The sequence below is a fragment of the Carlito syrichta genome, unplaced genomic scaffold (assembly GCF_000164805.1).
Source record: "Carlito syrichta isolate Samal-C Ts95f unplaced genomic scaffold, Tarsius_syrichta-2.0.1 Scaffold258506, whole genome shotgun sequence".
Lineage (NCBI taxonomy): Eukaryota > Metazoa > Chordata > Mammalia > Primates > Tarsiidae > Carlito > Carlito syrichta.
In genome coordinates, this window is record NW_007202602.1 from 246,210 (window position 1) to 267,614 (window position 21,405).

At 40.9% G+C, this 21,405-nt stretch overlaps 1 protein-coding gene across 2 annotated transcripts in view; it reads right to left on the bottom strand.

The window, feature by feature from the left end:
- The window catches only part of LOC103253953 (netrin receptor DCC-like), a 53,935-nt gene that overhangs the window by 7,639 nt on the left and 24,891 nt on the right, over positions 1-21,405 (bottom strand). The window contains exon 3 of one of the 2 annotated variants that reach the window (XM_021709590.1): positions 19,723-19,935. In XM_021709590.1, coding sequence (XP_021565265.1) covers positions 19,723-19,935 — 213 coding nt within the window. Of the gene's footprint in view, positions 1-19,722; positions 19,939-21,405 lie in introns of both variants that reach the window. The other variant, XM_008052153.2, reaches the window with a different exon arrangement.

Here is a 21,405-nt window from a genome sequence, read left to right on the forward strand (position 1 = left end):
AAAATTCTAGTAGAGGAAAAAAACTTGAATAGTCTTCCAGAATTAATTATTAACAGGATTTGACTGGTGCACTCAATGGCCTCAAATATATTTTTTTCTCCTTTTCTTGAAAGGGGAATTAAAGAAATCGGGAGAGATTTATTAACAACTAATTAGATAACTTTGGTCTCAAAATTGCCCTTTCGTAAAGGAGTACAAATGTTTTAAAGTAAAGATTTCCATTAAAACATCCGTGTTGGAAAGCTGACACCATGTTCTTGGGCGTGCATAACATCGTCCCTACACTACGTTTATACTTGTATGGATTCATTCTTTAATATGTCAAGTGTGGACACTGGTGAAGCCCGGTCCCCTACAAGCTCACGATGCTGTGCTTCTCAACTTACATACTTGTAGCTCACATGTGTAACTGGCTTCTTTCGTGATTCTCTTATCTACATGCCTATTCTTCCATGGGGCGGTGAGACATGCATTTAATCCTTCACCGCATGCCCGAGACCCGCCCAGCTGCCTTCCCTAGAGCCTAAATACTCCGTCAGTCTTTTACACCATTCAAACCCTGCAAGTGTTTTATATAAAACAACCAGTCTCATGTTATAGACTGTGTTCAAGTGGAAAAGTAGACTAATCATTTGGCATTTGGATGAGCGGATGAGGCCTGGAGCTTGGTCCATTCAGAGCAGGACACAGGGAACCATCTTGGGACCTCTTACCTGATGATGGACTGCTACTCTTTGGAGACCATTTATCCTAAGCCCATTGCTCCATTTTGAACTTTTGTAGACAGGGCTCTGCCACACTTCCTTGGATACTATCTAGCTTTTTCTACTGCTCTCAGAAGCCAGGTTGAAAGCACAGTTTTTTTAGTACCCCTGACCTCACCCATACTTGGTGATTCCTTCTCCATGATGGACGCTTCGAGGCATGGTAGCCTTTGCTGTGGCTTGCCGTGTTTTAACACACCGGAGGAGAGCCACCATCCAAGAACTAATGGAAACAGTAACAATTGGAAAAACAAAATACACAGAACAGAAAACACATTACTTTTGAGGGCCAAACTCCAGTTCTTTAATGTCAAGACATGACAGAATTTCTGGCAGCTTCTTCTACATTAGTAGATTTAGGATGTAGTTACAGGGAAGGCTTTTTATTTCTTTCTTTCTTTCAGAGGACAGCATTTATATTGACAATTGGTCTAAACATGAACAATTTTCATAGAACTCTTATGAACTTTATCAAATAAAGGTATCGATGTACAATAAAAGGAAAAGCAAAAAAATAAAAGGGTCTCTCCCAGCTGCAAATTTAATGTAATTTTAACCTGGCAGTCAAGATCCCCTGAGAGTGCTCTCAAATGTGAGGAATGACCTTCAGGAATGAGCTCCCCCGAATATGAGAAAGACGAGCTCATTTTGGAGAGAGAAGGGAACAAAATGGGAGTGGCAGCTAGAGAGAAGAGGACCTGCACTGGGGCTCTGAGAAGCTGGAACTATCTCCTTCTTTTTGCAGACAGGCCTTGAGAGATGCAGGGTTCCCCACCCTGAAGACTGAACTGACCTGTATTAGCTTTTGTCCCATAACAGTAAACTATACATAATCTAGACAATGAATCCCAGGCACTGAATGAGTGCTCCAAATATATATGTATATCCAAATATTGAGGAAGCATTCTAACCTAGAACTTAGTTTTGTGACCATGGCTCAATCGCCTAATTTCTTTGGATCGTGGGTTCTTCATATCTATAAGGATTAAACAAGGAAGATTATACAAGATTATACAAGGAAGGAGAAGATAGTCATTCAGCTGTAGTTAACTTTACATCTGGACTTCTTACCTCTTCTTAAGATTTAGGATGAATGAGCCAATCCAATGAAACCAAACACATTTCCAGCCAGTGAATGCTTAACTCAAATTGCAAGAATTGTTTTAAACCAGTGCTTTACAGAAAATAAGCGTCCTATCATTTTTTTTCTTAAAATTATTAAAGAAAAGCTATAAAACAATTAAGTGTTTATTGCCTTTCTATTTCAAACAACCGACAGTGCAACTAAAAATAAGCAGTATTACAGGTCTGAGTTTCAATGATCCATGGCTAATTGAAAAATTTAAATTTACAGAGGCTTAATCTGAAATCGCTGCAGAATTCCCCCGACCCAGGGTGCAAGTTGGAGAACTGTTTCAGGAGATCCTTTGGTGGAACGCTGGATGTCAGTGTGCTCAGTAAATGTTCTTACATGGATGCACAGTGAATTAAGTGAGCATCACTTTGGTTTTAACGTTATTTCCTCAGCAGGACCCACTAAGAGGGGGGGATAAAAATGGGCTAGGGTTGCAAGAAGGGCGAGCAGCGTGCATCAGGTATAGATGAGCAACCCCAGCGGGAATTTACCGTTCTAAGCTACATTATCACAGTACAGTTATTAAACATTTCATTTACTCATTAGCTACATAATATATGACGGCCAGGTGCAGACTCCTGCTAGCATCTCCCTGCAAACGCTTCTCCCAAGTAAAATGATTTTTTTTTTTTTTTGGTGAGAAACACTAGGCTGCAGCAGGGATGTCACCTGGGTCAGCTCAGAGAGGCCGATGTACAGCATGTTTTTGGTTTCAGTATTAACTCCCATCCTTGCCTATCTTTTTCCTATTTCCTATTTCTTTTTTTTTTTTTTTTTTTGAGTTGGAGTCTAACTCTGTCGCCCAGACTGGAGTGCAGTGGCTGCTCCCGGCCACCGCAGCCTCGACCTGCCGGGCTCCGGCGATCCTTCCGCCTCAGCCTTCCGAGTAGCCGGAATTACAGGCGCGCGCTACCACGCCTGGCCGATTATTTGACTTATTGTAGAGATAAGGTCTCGCTGCCCAGGAGGGTCTCGAACCCACGGGTTCAGGCAATCCATTCACCTCAGCCTCCCAAAGGCTCGGGATTACAGGCTGAGCCACCGAGCCAGGCTCCTATTTCCTATTTCATGTTCCATTCCTTCACCCTTAAAAATACAGTTAAAATGAGTGGTTTTAAAGAAGCCTGGGTTCTCATCTCCACTTTGTCTCTGAACCATTTTGTGATGCCAGACAAATAGAACGGCCTCCCTCAGTCTAGTTTCCATGTGAACCAGAATATGATTCTTACATGTATCTATTATTTAGTAACTAGTCTGTGCTCAGGGTATCTGGGGCAATATGGAAATGTCATAATATCGTTTACACTTCTCACAGGCAAATAGCTCTTGAGCCTTTGGAAGAAATGATACATTTGGATGGGAAGCTTTGCATACTATCCTCTACCTTTCTAAGTTCACAAAATATGGAACAAAAAAAGAGGAGTCACATTTATTTACATACAATAGCCTCGGGCCTTCCTCATAAGTGATGGAATTTCAACATACAAATTTTTTTTTTTTTGAGTTGGAGTCTCACTCTGTCGCCCAGACTGGAGTGCAGTGGCTGCTCCCGGCCACCGCAGCCTCGACCTGCTGGGCTCCGGCGATCCTTGCACCTCAGCCTTCCGAGTAGTCGGAATTACAGGCATGCGCCACCACGTACGGCTGATTTTTTGATTTATTGTAGAGATGAGGTCTCGCTGCCCAGGCGGGTCTCGAACCCGTGGGCTCAGGCAATCCACTCATCTCAGCCTCCCAAAGGCGCGGGGTTACAGGCTGAGCCACCGAGCCCGGCTCAACATACAAATTTTACATCGATCTTAAGGCGTTTTAGTCCACGATGTGTGTTGCATTTCCAGGATGATGAACATATCTATGTGCTGCGTCTGGAAACGTAGTGTTCTCCTCCTCACCTCCTTATTTTGCAAATATAGAGGAAACAGCCCAGTTTCCCACTGAGGGGCTGGCCCTTGCTCATCTATTCCTTCCACTGGAAGAGGGGGACATGCCGAGTCCTAAGCAAGGCGCTTTCACCGGGTCGCTACTCAAGCTTTCAAACTTGGTTGCGCTTGACCTCAAAGCCTCAGACTCTCTGGCCTTGAATTTTCTCAAGGCTGCATCTGTTAAACCAAACAAGGCAAAGCCTGACTCCAGCAGGGAAAGCCCTGTCTCTCGATTTTTCCAAGTCCGCCGCTAGTGAGCTTGACAGTCTTGCAGTCAGGAAGGGAGGCAGAAGCCTTCTAGCTGCCACTACCCGGATGTTCCAGAAGACCATAGTTCTCTGGGATTCTGGAAACCCATATGGTTTCCAGCACCTTCCCTCTATTATTTCCATGAACTGGAGCCCAGAGAGGTAAAAGATAAAACTTAAGTACCCTCTCTTTCTCTCACAGTCCCATAACTACAATAAAACACCTTTCCCCACTGTTTCCTTCCATGGTCTTTAAAATAGACCTTTCAAAGCCTGTCTTATTGCTCACGTCTTGGGGATAGAAAAATCTAAGTTCAGAAAAGATAAGAGACTTCTTCAGAGCCACTCGCCAGGTAAGTGGGGTTGAATTTAGTACCGCTATTGTTAAATCATGTGTGCTTTCTTAGACTAAAAACAAGTAAAGCATTTTACAAAGTGGGCTTTGATGGAAAGCACCACGCATTGGGTAAGACAAGCTAAGAGAGGAGTAGAGCGTGAGAGTGAGAAAGAAGAAGAGACAGCAGGTGCAGTGTGGGATGGCGGATGTGGCTGATGAAAGGGGCAGAAGAAAGAACAGGAATAAACCGGCACACTCCTGCCCTCCCCTCTCCTGAGCCCAGCTAGATTTATCCCTAACTGGGGAGCCAATGTAAATATAAACATCACAGCACCACAGAAGTGAAAACTTCTGAAGCCCTGAAAAAGAATAACAAATACAGTGCTTGGTTTTGGAGCTTTCGGATGGGAATAATGCAAAGGGTGACAACTGTCTTCAAATCTCTCTTCTCCTTTTGCATACCTTCTCTTCCCTTTGGGACATTTCTCTCCCACATGTTGTCCTCTGACCCTTCTTTCCACATACACACAATATGAGATTCCAAGAACCACATACAGCCTGACATTCTCCCCCATGATCTTAAAAATAAAATCCAGGCCAGGCTCGGTGGCTCGGCCAGTCATCCTGGCCCTTTGGGAAGCTGAGGTGAGTGGATTGCCCCCACAGGTTCGAGACCAGCCTGGGCAACTTGACGAGTCCTCGTCTCTACAATAAATAAAAAATTAGCCAGGTATGATAGTGCATGCCTGGAGTTCCGGCTACTTGGAAGGTTGAGGGAGAAGGATCATCAGAGCCCAGCAGGTCAACTCTAGGGTGACCATGAGTGTGCCACCGCACTCCAGCCTGGGCTATGGAGTGAGATTCCAACTAAAAAAAGAAAATCCAATAATTGAATCGATGACAAACTGTTTGTAGCTTTACCATCTTTACCTTCTTGGGGTTATTTTGCATTTTTAAAGATAAATGATAAAAAAAGTCGTGGTAAAGAATGGTTTTCTATGAATAGGCTTTCTATCACCATTATACCCACCCAGGGAAAGGAAATTTGTTCTTCCTAGGACATGTCTCAAATCTGATCCTAATCTTTTTTGCAGTTTATTTTTTTCCTAGGCTACAAGGCATTAGCTTACTGGCTTGAGCAACTAAATAATAATCTGATAAGTAATTCACTCTCTAGCAGTAATATCAAAATCTAGCATTTTGTTGTTGCTGTTGTTGCAATAAGTTTAAAAATTTAGACAAAAGGTGTGAAATCTTTTGTGAATAAAATGCTGATATAAACACACAAATAGATGAAAACTGTGATAGAAAAGTAAGTTTAGTCTCATATATAAGGACTCGTTTCCTAAACCGTGGGAATGATCCATGAATGGTATGAGCTCTGCCATGAAGAGACATCACAGTCTCAGATGCTGGTGAGAAGTGGACCAGTTGTCTGGGGCAGGAAGTCTGGTGCTCTTAGGGGGTCGGAACAGAGACTTCTGTTTCTGTGGTTTCCATGACCCAATTCCCTCAGCCATTTGTTATTTTTACCAATGATATTGCTCAAACGAGCTCTTTGAAGATAGCAAGCAGGAAGGATGCCTGTTTTCCTGGTCTGAAGGAGGCCAGGAGACCATAGCAGAGGTCCCCTGCTCCCTAAAATCTAGTACTACCAATTATGGAGACATGTACTTTCTCGGTCCTAACTATTTATGGTGAGGTGTTTCTTCATATCTTTGCAAATCGTATTCTAAGTATTGAATTCATGGGGCATATCAACAGTTATCCAATAGTAATTGAAGAAAATGTCCATTTCCTATACTGGAGGAGAGAATGTGACCAACTGTGATGGAGATATGAGTTTAAATATTGTCCCAGATGATTTTAAATCCATAAAAAATCTTATATACAGGAGAATTGTTTACTTTACATTTTATAATGGGTAAAGAGTAGTCTCACAGATGGATTTAGGGGTGTTAGGGTTGTCATAGCCATTCCATCAAGTTTACATTGTGAAATAATGACTATGCAACAGATCAATGAGAGGCCCTCAAAGAAAAAAAAGAAAAAAACCTTACAATGTGTCTTTCTGCCCTTAGGGCCTATCTGGTGCCTAGAAAATAGGGCTGACACCAAACCTTGCTAGAATCTGTTCCTAGTAGCAAAACTGAGGCAGACGAAAGCACCAACAAGCAGACTGCACTCATCATTCTTATTCTTCTCGGGTCACTTTTCTGTTTTTGCTTGTTTACAACTGTATTCCTGAAGACACAGGACTGAAACAACAGAGTCACCTTGGACTTCATCTTCTCCCTTAGTCCTTACCTGCGAATATTCTCTCAGCCACCTGTTCACCTGTTTCTTCCTTTGAAAAATAACTCTTGCAACTGTCTCCTCCATCCTGTTCTCACTGCCATCAACGTACACTGTACACCTTCTAGCTCAGCTTTGGCTTACCGTTTGATCTTCCTGGGTCACTGCTCTGTTTTCACTCACCACACTCAGCCTTTTCCAGCTTATTACCTCATAGCTACCTACTATTACATATTATATATAATATAACTATTATGTATATATAAAATAGTGTTAGAAAATTAGACTTTATTTTTAGAAAGTCCTAGGTTCAAATTCTTACCCTATCATTTATAATGTGACATAATGTGTATTATTTCATCTTTTCCGATTCTAAGGTTCTCCCTGAGTACACTGAGAGAAATTGTCCTTTTATCTTAGTGTTTTTGTGAAGATTGAATGAGACAGTAAATTTATGGTTAAGTAAGAGCGCAATAATAATCATTGCCAGTCATGAAGTTTGCAAATATTATTGACATGGCTAGAATCAACTCACTTTTTTTCTTGTCTTGTGGAGATCAGCAGATTGGACTGTGCTGTCATATGAAAGGCTATTGAAAATTGGTGGTGTCAACCATGATCTTAAGTGTTAGATTAGAAATAAATCATATAAGCGTAAAATATTTCATGAGGACCACACTACATATAGACTAAGTGAAGCAATAAAAACCGAGTTTTGACACAAGAAAGCATTAGAGAAGCTACTGAGTCTTCTGGAAGGCAAGAAATGCCCTGGAGTTGGAGGAGGAGTGGATGGTGCCTCAGTGAGGGGATGACCTCTGACTGGCAGGAGCACTTCCACATCGGTTTCAGGAGCCAGATTCTGCACAGTCCACTCAACCAGAACAAGAGAAAGGATACTATGTGGCTGCGCTGCAGAAAATGCTCAAACATTTAAAACAAGAGATCTAGAAATATTCATTTATAAGCACTTTTTAAAGGAGCAGTTCCAATAGTCTATCATTATTCCTTCCTCTGATCTGGAATTTTTCAGCTTCAGATATTCCCGTCCTGGTAGCTACTGTCCGCTTCCACCTAGATTCTGAAGCTCTGATCCAGAAAAGAGGGATCTTTTAAAGGGACAAGAGAGGGAGTGAGACAGAGAGAGAGCAAGAGAGACAGAGACAGAGAGAGGAAGAAGGATAAAGGATGGAGGGAAAAAGAAGAGGGAAGGAGGAAGGGAGGAGGGAAAGAAAACTTTAGCTGCTCAAACATTTATTGGAGAAGCAAGTTACTTTTCTTTAAAAGCTCTCCTTGCTCACCACCCCTCTTACTCACCATCCGGCCTCCTGAAACACATACCTGTTCTTTAGACTTACACCATTTTATACATTTACATCTTAAATGATTTATGATAATGTCTTTCAGGAAATTACATCATAAAATTTAACTTCTTGACTGCGCAGATAAATATTTATTTTAATTATCTCCCATTCTCTGTGATTTCGGCTTCCACTATTTATAGGTTCATTTACCCCCACTACCCCCAGAAAAAAAAAATTAAATTTATTGTACAGATGGCACATACCATCACCCTGTTGTGGCACTGCCTGATTAGGTAATTTTCATTGAATGATGAGTCACTGATTGGGAACATGTGTGTAACCATTCCTTCTCTGCTGGAGGTGCTCTCCACTGTACTAGAAATTGGGGTGCCAAGAACAGGTTGGGATGTCCCCTTTCAAATGGTAAGGAATGCACCCCCAGTTCCCTTCGGGAGCTCATTTTTTTGGAGAAAGCTCGTCAGGAAGGGTGGATTGTATCCATCGATCTTCACTCAGGCAACAAAAACAAGAGAGAGTTTCAGAAGTGGGACGTCTTTTAACACATTTATAAATACTATGCTAACTATTTTCTTCACCAGCCCTTGAAAACTGTACACAAAGGCCTCAGGTATTTCTACAAAAATGAATGACTAAAGTTTGCAGAATTTCATTTGAATAGGGCACAAGTACACAACTCTTGACCTTAGATTCTGAAAAGTTGTCTTGGTATAAGGTTTTTGGAACTGGTCTTGAAAAACAAAAAACAAAACAAAACCAAAACAGACTGGTGCTTACATTCCACAGCTGAGACTAAATCAAGGGTCATAACAAAACAGCAGGCTCTTAATCTGTTTATAGATAATAAATAATTAAAAATGTTAATGAAAGCTATGAATTCACTTGCTAGAAAAATGTACACACACACACAAACAAACACACAGAAATATTAATTTAATTTCAGGTGAGTGATCAAGCCCACAGTTTCTTCCATAAATCCCAGGTTAAGAGCATACCATCTGTTCAGAAACCACACTAGTTCAAAGTGTGATCTGTGAAGGGTCAGCCTCAGCATCATCTATAATTTTTCTAGAAATTCAGAGTCTCAGACTCTACACCAAATCCACTACATCTGAGCCTGCATTTTCCTAAGATCTGCAGGTTATTTCAAAGAATATGAAACTTGAAGAGCACTGCTTTCCATAGCCATGCCCATGCTGAGTTTAGAAGTTAAAAATTTACCGCTCAAAGCATATTTGGAAATGACTTATACCATAGTATTCCTAGTAAAAATATTACTTGTCAATGACACAAAAAGGATATCAGCCATGTTTTGCATGCATTTGGTGATAAATAATCTATTTTTCCTGCTTTCAATAGCTTACTCACTACCCCTTACTTCTTACTCTTCTTTGTCTTGGTATTCTCCTTTTGAAGAGTTGGTATAGGGAAAGACTACATTGGAAGCTAGAGCTAGGATCTAGGAAATTCCAAGCTTTAATCACATCAGCTTGGTTCCTTTGTAAGGAGCAATGAGGGAGCCCAGTGTTTATGAGAGAGAAGAATCCAGGCAGTGACCATCAAATCTGTAGACCTGTTGGACATAACACCTTACTGGTACTTAGGCTGTTGCAATGCCATGTGGTCATTTAAAATAGCTGGTGGAAGTGGCTGTCGAGTGCAATTATGACTTGAGGGGAAGCCCTGTTCAAATGGAAGAGACCCCTCTTTTCTCTAGACTTAGGAAACAACATTCAGACTGTTCTAAGCAGCTGCTCCGACCTGCTCTTCCCACCATCTGCCTTCCCTGCTAGGGTCCATTTCATTGGCTACCCCTTCTGCTGCCCATACTTGTAGGGAAACGTCGCATACATGAGTTAGATTTTGTTTCACCAGCCATCAAGCCATTAACGTGTACTTTTAAGCTTCCTTTCACATGATTCTACTGCTTTGTACTTAAGGTGCTGGAAACTTCACTAGTCCCAATTGTCAGGCAATGTGGTCTCCAGATGATATCAAGTATTCTAAGATGTCAGCTCAGACCTGTGTACACAAAGCAGCCTGTTTCTATTAACTGAGGTACCACTCAAGAGAGTATCCAAAGAGAAAATAAACAAATAGTGGCTGAAACTAAAAGTTAATCTCTGACTTTAAAAGTATACTAGGTTAACACATCATTGTGACTTGAAAAATGCAGTCTCAGCTGGGTTTGGTGGCTCAGCCTGCAATCCTGTGCCTTTGGGAGGCTGAGGTGAGTGGATTGCCTGAGCCTGAGGGTTTGAGACCCGCCTGGGCAGCGAGACCTCATCTCTACAATAAATCAAAAAATCAGCTGGGTGTGGTAGCGCATGCCTGTAATTCCGGCTACTCGGAAGGCTGAGGCGGAAGGATCGCCGGAGCCTGGCAGGTCGAGGCTGCGGTGGCCGGGAGCGGCCACTGCACTCCAGTCTGGGTGACAGAGTGAGACTTCAATGCAAAAAAAAAAAAAAAAAAAAAGGAAAAAAAATGCAGTCTCTGTTAAAAATTATGGCTCAAGTAACCTCAGAAGTAGGGAAATATGTATAACTTACTGTGTAAAAGAATATGAAATGTAAAAGAAGAGTATTTCAGAAGGGCACTTAGAAAAAGATGCTGAAAAGAGCAGTCATTGCAAGTACCATTATTCTTATGAGACTGTACATGCAATTATGTCATCATATGCCTCTCATTTTGAAATGAATTGGGTTTACTTATAATTTTTCACCAAAAAAAAAAAAAAAAAAGCTTATTAGAATCCTTTCTACCACAAAAGATAAAGGGATTCTTCTCTGAGAGCCTTGACATTCTGGTAAATAAAGAGATTCTGGCAATAAGAACATCAATCCTCCCACAAGCCTAAGATGAAAGTCAATGCTGGAAAACACAAGATGTTTAACATGGCACTTGAATTCTGTTCTAAGTCCCTGCCAGTAGGATAAAAGTCATAAAGATCCAGAAGTAGGAGCCTTCAACTCTTTTTTTTTACACCATCTTTTCGACATTGCAGGTTATATCTTTAGAAATAATTGCTGATGGTTAAACTCTTAGTTTGTTTTAATATCACAAAAACTTTTTGTTTGCTTTCAGTGTGTTAGATTTTTCATAACACATTTTCAGTAGTCCACTAACTCAGATGTTTATGTGAGCACTTGGTCTTTTCAGCATTTCCCCGCGCTCCCAAAGAAAGCAACTGGAACCTGATAGGAATTGATGAACAATGCAGGACTCTTGTCCACCACACCTAAAACACTTGAAATACGCGCCATAAGTCTCAGAATGGACATTCAGACTAAAGCCTTTCTCTTACTCATAATCTTTCCCTTGGCAAAGAAAGAGAATACAGGGAAAATATTCACTCTTATTTCTATAGTGAAGAAGATTAGATTGTAGAATTTCTTTCCTCTTGAAAGACCACCTGATTTCACAGATGAGAAAAGTAGGATTCAGAGGCACTAAATGCATTTCATTTCTAGCATAATGGACAGACCTGTCCTTAGGACTCCTGGCTTCCACTGAGCTGCGTTCCCTGTTTTTAGGACACAGTGGCTGCTCCTTTCCCATGGTACTATGGATGTCACTGCATGTTGATTTATTTTCATGAAGGTGAACTGCTGAGTAGAATTTTCAGGGGCTGTGGCTTCAGACGGTCTTTTCCATTCTACACAATTTATTTGGCTTTAGCATAAGATGTTATTTATACTACAGATCATTAAGTATTTTATCATCAAATGGCCATGAATTTGAAATCATTTCATCTTACCCGCTTTCATTTTTTTCAGAATCTAATCCTAACATTCAAGTCGCGTTGCTTCACTTAAAATCATCATTAGAATTAACACCGAAGAACTGAAGTCAAATTCTGACTCTCATCTTTATTCTGCCCAACTCCCAACTCCATAAACATTGGAGTGTCCGTTACATGTAAAGGTTTGAATGAAGGTCCCAAGAATAATGATACATGATTCTGGAAAAGTTACACAGTAGTCAACCTCTCTGAATATCTACCTCTCTATTGTAATGATGACTGTAGTTACTTCCCAAGAAGATATGTATTTACCTGGAGATATCCTTTATAAACTATAGAAGGTGACAGAATATACAGCATGAAACTTATTATTTTCGCCTAAGCTGATTTTTACAAAAGACACCTTGATGCTCAAAATACTTCATAATTAATAGCAGAATCTAAACTGCAGTAAACTGTGTGACCTATGAAGTTCACAATAAATGAGAAAGGAAGACTTAAACTACTTTGAAAATAACCTACTCTCACCTTTTCTACACCACTATTTTTGTCTCTCATGAGGCCACCCACTTTGTAGTGTAATCCAAAGACATTTTTGGTAACTTAAGTGTTCCAAATGATGTCATCTATTAGATTACAAAGTTCTGAAAGTAGATTACTTTCTCCTATGATTATCTGGATACCTAAACCCTAGAGTTTAATTGTGTTAAGTTGACAGTTAACTTCAGTTTTATATATAATCTCACAAATTCTGATACAATGTTCTCTCTCTCTCTCTCTCTCTCTCTCCCTCTCTCAATTGGGCAAATCTTTTATCAAAATAACTTACCTTTCAACTCAGTTGTGGTAATTCACTCCCTACCCAATAGACTGATCTAATCAGAGTTCCCATCCATTTTCTCCACTGACCAAGCAGAGCCCAAAGTCCCGTGGAGCAGACTGGATGCTCCTTCTCCCTCAAGACACTCTTCAGGCCAGAGCCCACTGTGTGTGCCTGGGAGCTAACATTGTCCTGGGGAGGGCCCGTGGATTTCACATTGACCACCAACCAAACACATGAAACTTGAAGTCTGAATTCCACAGAGCTTTTTTAAAGGGCAGGGCATTGTCTCTCCTTGGCTTGCAACAACCCTGAAGTCTTGTTGTATCTCGTCCATTTTGATCATTTTCCAGAGCAGATGACAAATTGAAAATAAACGAGCAACACCCTTTGGTCCCCTCCTGCTCTGGGAGCTTTTCTGTCCTCTCAATAAGTCCTACTTTCCCCCAAACAAGAAAAGGAAAGAAAAAATAAGCACAGCACTGACCCCCTTCCTTAGTCCCGCACTGCACACCCCTATTCCCAACACCCCGTTCCTCCCACACACACTCATAGAGTCAGTTCTGCGCTCGGAATAATGTGTGGGTAGACACAGGCTGAGAATTTAACACCAATCGTGATCAGTCCTGGTCTGGGATTTCAGGTGTAAGTCATCCATGGCCTAAATCAGATCGTGCCATTAGAACCCTATTCTACTTGGGAGAGCAGGAATTCACCTTTTAGGTTTCTGTGTCTAAAATCATGAGTTAGGTTATAAAGTTCTGAAAGTAGATTACATCTACTAAGAGAAAACCCAATTTTGCAATTCTGAAAAATACTGGTCATTCATTTTTCATTCTCATTGACCTACGGGCACATTCTCAGACCCACAATTTGAGTCACAGTCCCATGTGCTTTGACTTTTATTTTACACTTCTTTATGCTCATCTTTATTTTTTATTTTATTTTATTTCATTTTGAGTTGGAGTCTCACTCGGTCGCCCAGACTGGAGTGCAGCGGCCGCTCCCGGCCACCGCAGCCTCGACCTGCTGGGCTCCGGCGATCCTTCCGCCTCAGCTTTCCGAGTAGCCGGAACTACAGGCATGTGCTACCACGCCCGGCTGATTTTTGATTATGGTAGAAATGAGGTCTTGCCAAGTTGCCCAGGCGGGTCTCGAACCCGCGGGCTCAGGCCATCCACTCACCTCAGCCTTCCAAGGCGCGGGATGACAGGCTGGGTCACTGAGCCTGGCCTCATCTTTATTTTTTAATTGATATCAAAAGCTCTGGCCATCAGTGGTGCTGAAGGCAACAGATGCCAAACCCCAGCTCCCTCTTTAACCCCAGCAGAGGGATAATCAGCAGATAGGTGAGATCAAGACAGATGGCAGCTATGCCAGAGTCCTCTGGCTGGTTGCTACACATGCTATGACTTTTCCCCATCTCGTGATGACATAAAGAAATAAAATGCTTACTCGCACACTCAAGCTAAATGATTCAGCCTAGCTGCTATAATTCTTTCTAAAGGATATTTAATAATTAGGATTTCAGAAGACCCCTTGTAGGGGGGCAAACAAGTCAACCTAAAAATAACTGTTAACATCACAAAGAAAACTAAACAGCATCCTTTGTCTTCAATGCTATATTTCTCCGAATTCTTTAAATTTGGCTGATAGCTCCGTTGTTGACCTTGGGCAAACTGCATAAGCTTCTTAGACCTCAGCTTTGTCAGCGATAAACGAGGCATCAGTCACTTGGCTTACTCATAAAGTCTCCCTCTAGAAATTGTTTCCCTCTCTTTGTGGAAATTCACAGAGCTCTTTTCCCACTTATGTACTAAATCATCAGAGTAGAGGAAATAATAATGTATTAAAACAACAAGTCTATTCCAGAGTCATACATATTAGTGATACGTAAAGCAAATCTGCCTTAATTACATTTTACCAAGGGATAATTAAGGATGACCAAACCCGATCCAATGGAATCAATTTCATCTATTAAAAAAATTGATCAGGGTGAGGACAGGAACATTTCAAGGAGATATGTGCAAAAAGGCACAGATGTCTTCCACATGAGCTGAAACTTATGTAATTGGAAGTAGTGCAAATTTCTACTCTAGAATTGATTGGAGGTATTGGCCCTAATAATACCAAATCAACACATCTCTCCTACTTAGCTGTGCCAGTGATGTATGTGATCTGACTGGCCTTACAAAGGACCCTCCTGTGTCACCAGCTGAAGGATGGCTGATCTCCTATGACCTCTGCCTGTGGCTGATTTAGCGGAGTGGAACATGCATGTGGTATCCTTGATGAATATCCCCAAATGTGGTCTACAAGTGGCTCAGGGAAAGAAATTGTATTAATGTATTATAGTAATTTATTGGCAGTTTATTTCAGCGGATTTACTGAAATAAGGCCTGCCAAAAAGATCAGGTTACAGCAGGAATACATGATTGCCCAAATATCCATAAAGTATAAATCAAATGCCTTTTCTGTCCACTGTCAGCTACCTCCACCCACTCCTTGTCCTCAATCCTCAGACAAATTGAAGCACATGCCACAATTTGCAGGGGGGAAATCAAACTCAATTTCGCAGTACAATGAAGTGAGCTTTGGTCTTGTCATGTCCGCTGACGTATTGATCCCTCGGAGATGGAAAAGATCAGAATGTTCTGGGTTTTTGCTTTTATAAATATATACGTGCAGAAACGCAATGTGTAAATGGAGGGAAATGTAGTACTTATGTAACTCTATAAAGTTGCATGAGCTCCAGGGGGCTAATGTTATAAAAGTGTGCTACGATATAAAAGTCATTGTCTAAGAGGTCACATTTTCTTTCCCTTTGGAATTGCAGCCCTAGAAGACAAATGGTCTTCTAACCCAAGGTTCATTTAAAGTGCAGCTGATCATTTCACAGCTAAAAGGAATTTTAACTAGTGAAGAAACACACACACACACACACACACACACACACATACACACACACACACACACCCTATCTTGGCCCTTTGTAGAATTTATGTCGGATCTATAATGCAATAAGCCCAACACTCTATCAAACATTTTCTCTTTAGCCTGAAAGAGGACTAAGCCAGATCACTGTTATATATCTACATTTGTGATTTGCAAAGTGTAATGACTGCAGCCTTCATGAAATGTGGAAAAACACAGAGTTACGCATGTTTATAGATAAAGCATTGAAAAAGTAATCACTTTTTTATAAGGGTGATGATGAAATTGTAAGAAACACCACAAATACCCCCGAGTCTAGTAAGTTAAAATTTTAACATGGCAGGAGGAATTTAAAAAAAAAATGAGGGAATGAATCTGTTTCTGGATAGACAGAATTTCAGTCATTATGACAACTGAATGGCTTTCTAATTACCACTCACTACAGAAATACTGCAAACCCATGGCAATCGTTAGTGCATCCTGTGAGTGACCCTACAACTCATATGAAACTGCTGTAAACATCATGTTGCGTGCCTTATTGGGAGGTCAACTAAGGCACACACCTTTAATGCTGCACATGAAAATCCACACACGGGAACATGAGAAGGGGAGAGAGCGTTTAAATGGATCCTAATCTTTAAACTTTCAAAGTAGAAGACGTTTCTCATTTAGTAGGATTCTTAAAAATTAGAGCAATGCCTCACATTACCATATTCTAAAGTAATTATTGCAGTAAGTAAAGATAAATTCATTACTAATTACATAGCCCTTTCTTGTGAAATCCAGAATAAAATTATGTGAGGCATTTTTTTTAAAGCCGACAAGAGAATGACTTTGCTTCATCAATCAGTTTGACTAAAGTAATGATTTTCTTAGAATTAAAACTTGTGGAAAGCTCTAAGTATTTCATCTTTTAGGCTAAGAAGCATGTAGTTAATGTCACAGCTAATACATTTGTCAGTCTGCTAATTTTCTTTTTCTATTAGGAAAAGTAAACATCAGCCCCTTTTAAAAGCACGCTATTTACCATATGTCAGAAACAATGTAGGGATAACTTATTTGAAAATCATGAGGTAAGACATTATGAAATGAACAGAAATCACAGGGAGACAGCAGTAGAGAAACATGAAAGGGAAAGGCATTTAATACTTCCACAGTGAGGGTGGGCTAGGGCTCAAGTTGAGTTGAGGAGGGTGGCATTTAAAAGGGAGCTGTGAAAAATATAAAATCAACCCCAAAACTCAAGCCAGAGATATGGGAAAACATGAAAGAAGAGAAAGCTTGCGAGAACCAGTTCAAATAAAAACAAGAACAGTAGTAAAACAAAAGAAAGCTCTTCAATGTGCACTGAAAATAAAAGGAAATGAGATTTTGCCCGCTTGACATTAGATCAGAGAGTGGTTCTTCAGATATGCCTATTATTTGGTAGAATAGGTACAGAAACAACACAACGGACTCTATTTCCCTCCTTTGAAGGACATAATCAACTCATTTATGCTACATCGTGTCAGATTTTATTTATGGCAGCTTTGGTAATAATGTAATTAGGAAAAAAATAACTAGTAAAAAAAATGGCCAATTCTCTTTTCTGTCCATTTTCAGATGTTCCTTCTAAACGTCAAGTTCTTTTTCATCATTTTGTTATTGTAGAGCTTCGGGGCATAGGCTGATTTCCAAACCTTGTGTACCAAACTAAACATCATTGCTGCAGCAAAGTTTTCATTTAAAATAGCCTTCAGAATATCATCTCAGTTGTTTTTCTCCACATAACATAGTTTTTCTTTTTTACTAGTTTTTACTTACAAGCAGAGAGAATAGTTAACAGTATAAAGTGCTACAATGGCACTTCAGTTTTTTTAATGCCACAAAATTTGTCTTCTTTAGTATAAAAAAGTTAAGCTTCTTAGCTCTTCTCATTAAAATGTGAGTGGCAAGAAATATTTTTGTGGCAATGGCATTCTTCAATTTAGGACTATTTCAGATATTTCTCTTTATATTCTTTGTATCAATTGTGGAGTAATTTAATTCATATTCTCCTTATTATTCTTTGTTTTTGACATTGATTAAGTTAGACATAAACTAAGAAGCAAAATGAGTTTCTACATTTGAGTTCAGAAAGATCTCAACTCAAAAAAGAGTAGGGAAAACAAACACTGCTTACTAGCTATGAAGACTTCAGGAAGCTACTTAAATTATCTGCCTCAGTTTTCTTATCCATAAAAAAGGGTTATGACCAGCAGGTGCCTCAAAAAGTTGTTTTGAGCATCTCATGAGATGTTATAATTCTTCAGAAGCATGCCTCTCCTATAGACACATTCATTAAAGGCTAGCTATTGTTAGCAATTGCAGTTAACCTGTCCTGAATACCAGTGTCCTCCAAGGTCTATTCTTTTCCTTGGTTGGGATTGCAATGGCCACATGGGTGCAACCAGGAGTCATCAGGCAGCACACTCTTGGCACAGGAATTGCATTCGATGAATGCTTTTGCTTTCAATTGTCTGTCTCAATTAGCGGCGACCTCGTAGTCTGGGGGTGACACAAAGTAGCACATCCTCCCTGTAATGTGTGTGTGTGTGTGTGTGTGTGTGTGTGTGTGTGTGTGTGTGTGTGTGTGTGAGGCTGGAGAAGGAGTTGGGGTACTACAAACTTGCTGTGGATCCTAGTGTGGGCTTTGCAGGCAGAAACTCAGAGTTGTGCTGAGCCTACGTGTCAGGGAAGACCCCCTTGTGCAGCATACACCCCAGGCAGTGAAATACCCCTGCCTCGGTGCTGTAACTCATTCCCAGGGGCTGGGAGCTGAGCATTCACAACGCATACCACACAAGTGCTGAGAACATCAGGGGTGATGCACACAGGTCAACTACTGTGACACCAGGGACAAGACATATCCTTAATATTCACACTTCATAGGCAATCTTCCTTTTTTTCCCCCCAGTGTTTACAGTCATCATGAGGCTTGTGTTCCAATGCAATGAAGGAGACTTCTGTTGGCATGGATCTGAGTAACAGGGAATTCCTCCAGTGTGTTTGCACAAGGCAGATAAGTCCAGCCCAGCTGCCTGGGTTTAAGATGCCACCTCTGGTTACCTGGGACCATGAAACTTTCCTATCTTATGCCTGATATATTGAGGTTATTTAGAATCATTCTAGTATTTCAAATGATTTTGAAGCACTACACATTTCTTTTAGTTTAGTTTTTTTTTTTAGAGATGAGGGCTCCATGTTGCCCAGGCTGGTCACAAACCCGGGGGCTCAGGCAATCCTCTCACCTCCGTTTCCCAAAGTGCTGGGATTATAGGCGTGAGCCACTGCACCTAGCCATGGCACTATGCATTTCTTTACCTCTGTTTGTCTACTCATCTATTGACCTATCATTCATTCTGTTTCTTCTTCCTCTTCCTCTTCCTCTTCCTCCTTCCACTGCTGCTTCTTTTCTCTGCTTTTAAGTCTGACTCTGTGTCTCTCCTTCCTTTTCTCCCTCCCTCCCCAATCCCTAACGAACACAAAAGAATTTCCGGCACAGCCCCTTCAGATACTAGCTGAAGTAATAAAATTAGCACTGCATTATGAGCCAGGGCACTAATTCTCATCCCTGCCCTTTGGTTTTCTTAGAAAGGCATCATAGATATGCGACTTTCTTTTTATTTGAATTTTGTTTCTTCAATCCTAAAATTAAGAAGTTGGACTCAAAGTTGGTTCTGACACTCCTTTCTGATCCTAATAGTCTGAAATAAGTAAGAACTCCTAGGAGATGATTATTGAAAGTCAAAAAAGCAGAATTGTGTATTTCTCTAAGAAGTGCTTTTGCAATTTCTGTAACGCTAAGTCTAGCTTGGAGTCTAGCTTTAAATCCTAGGATTCATGTGGCAGAACGAAGAATCAGAAAACCAGAAATGTTTCCAGTATTCCCTAGCAGACTTACTTACAGCACATACTAAAAACGATGGACTGGCATCCAGGATTCATGGACAGCTTTCCAAAGGAATAAAAAGAACCCACAACCAAACCAGTCAGTTGCTCGTAAGGCAGAAAATTAAAAGCTGCGATACAAGAGCTGCAGTAACAAGAATGAGCACCCTGGACACATCATCAACACGGAGAAGGTCTGTTACATCCAGGCCTTCTCAGATGTCCTCTTGCACTTAAATAGAGCTGCCAGTCATTAAACAATGACTTTCAATGTGGACACAGGGATCCTTTTACCTGGCTGAGACAAAAGTGGTGTGTAAGGGACTTTCGGTTCTATTGCACTCATGGGCGGAGGTAGCAGAGGGTTAGCAAAGCTGCGGAGCGGGTGAGTCGGTCGAACGCAGGCCGTGGGGATGGTTCTGCTTGGGGCCTCCTCGCTGCTGGAATGCTCAGGCTGAGATGGCGGCAGCATGGGCGGTTGTTGGGTGGTTGGTCCTTCACTCGCTGCTGCTGTGGAGGAAGGAAAAACCATTCGTTATTCCAGGACAGAGTTTGTTTTCCCCAAGTCCCTGGAGGGCCCCTGGATCGGTTCAGAGAGATAAGACAGCGTCTGGCCAATCTCTTCTCCAAGTTGTGAATATTCTCATTCCTCTACTCTCATACATTTATGGAATGGAATAGCATATTCTTTCCAAACGGTAGAAATAGATCCTGCAGGACAGAGACTTATCTTTGAGGAAGAGTTGTAAAACACATCCAGCATTGACTATATTGCCTGACATGGGCCCTCTAATCAAAAGTGAAAATGCAAAAAAAAAAGAAGTTATTTCTCTGTTCATAAGTAGCGATGTCAGTGAAATTCAATGTACCAAACGCTGTTACAGCTGCGTTATTATCTACCAGCCAATATGCCAATTTTTCTGTGATTTAAACATGCCATGTCAACTGTCAAACAAATCACACTTACAGGGTGCTCAGAGGCATGGCTAATAAAATGACGCAAATAATAACCACAATCATCATCTTCCATAACAAAATAGAGGCACATCTAGCTAGAACGTTATATGAGAGATGACTGTGCTGGCACAAGTTGCCTGAATGCAGAATTGCAGTTTTTCCTCTCAGGTAGTAAACCTTGTAATTTGCAGGCAGATTATTAGAGTCGAAGAGGTTCTGCATCGTTACCGTGCCAGCCTATGGGCATTTGGACAGCTTTGTATATGGAAAGACATCATTTTCTCCCCCAGAGAACACAACTGAGTCAGACTAAAATATTTTCAAGGCAGCTTCTCTTGCTAAAAAGACTGTGACTGAAATTAAATTATTCATTCATTTTCAAAGTCAACAGGTCCAGGTTAAATCACAAGTGAAACAAGTTGCAGAGTAGGTGTAAGTGTTAATACAATAAGGATATTGGTGGTGAATTATTTCTTAAGAAAGTTCTGTTGAGTACCTTGGGGAAAAACACCGTGATAGAAGATCATATCTTATCTTTGAAAGAGAATTGTTAACCAGCAAATATTTCAAGATAACTAGTGAGATACTTTGGAGACTGCTCTCTGGGAACTCAGTGAGGTGAGCAAAGGGCAGGAGGGGAATCTGATAAATCTGATAGACAGTAAAGATACAAAGGGCATAGGCATAACATTAGGGTTGTACAGAGTGAAATGTGTCTTCAGAGGTTATCTGTCCTCATGATTCTTTCTCCAGAAGGGGTTAGAGGTTTTCTGGATCATTGACCAGCCTCCAGGTTTTTTCCATTCAGAGATAAAGGTGGGAAGATACAAGGGTGCAACCATATGGCAACCAGAGACACAATCAGGCACACTCTTGATCAAGACGTCTTCACACAAGGGACATGCCATCAAGGCAAAAAACTGGCGAGGATTCAGACTCAAGAGGAGTTTGAACAGGAATGCCTTATTTCCAGTCTAGAAAATCTTATCAAAGAAGAAGGAGAAGGGCAAATGAATGCAC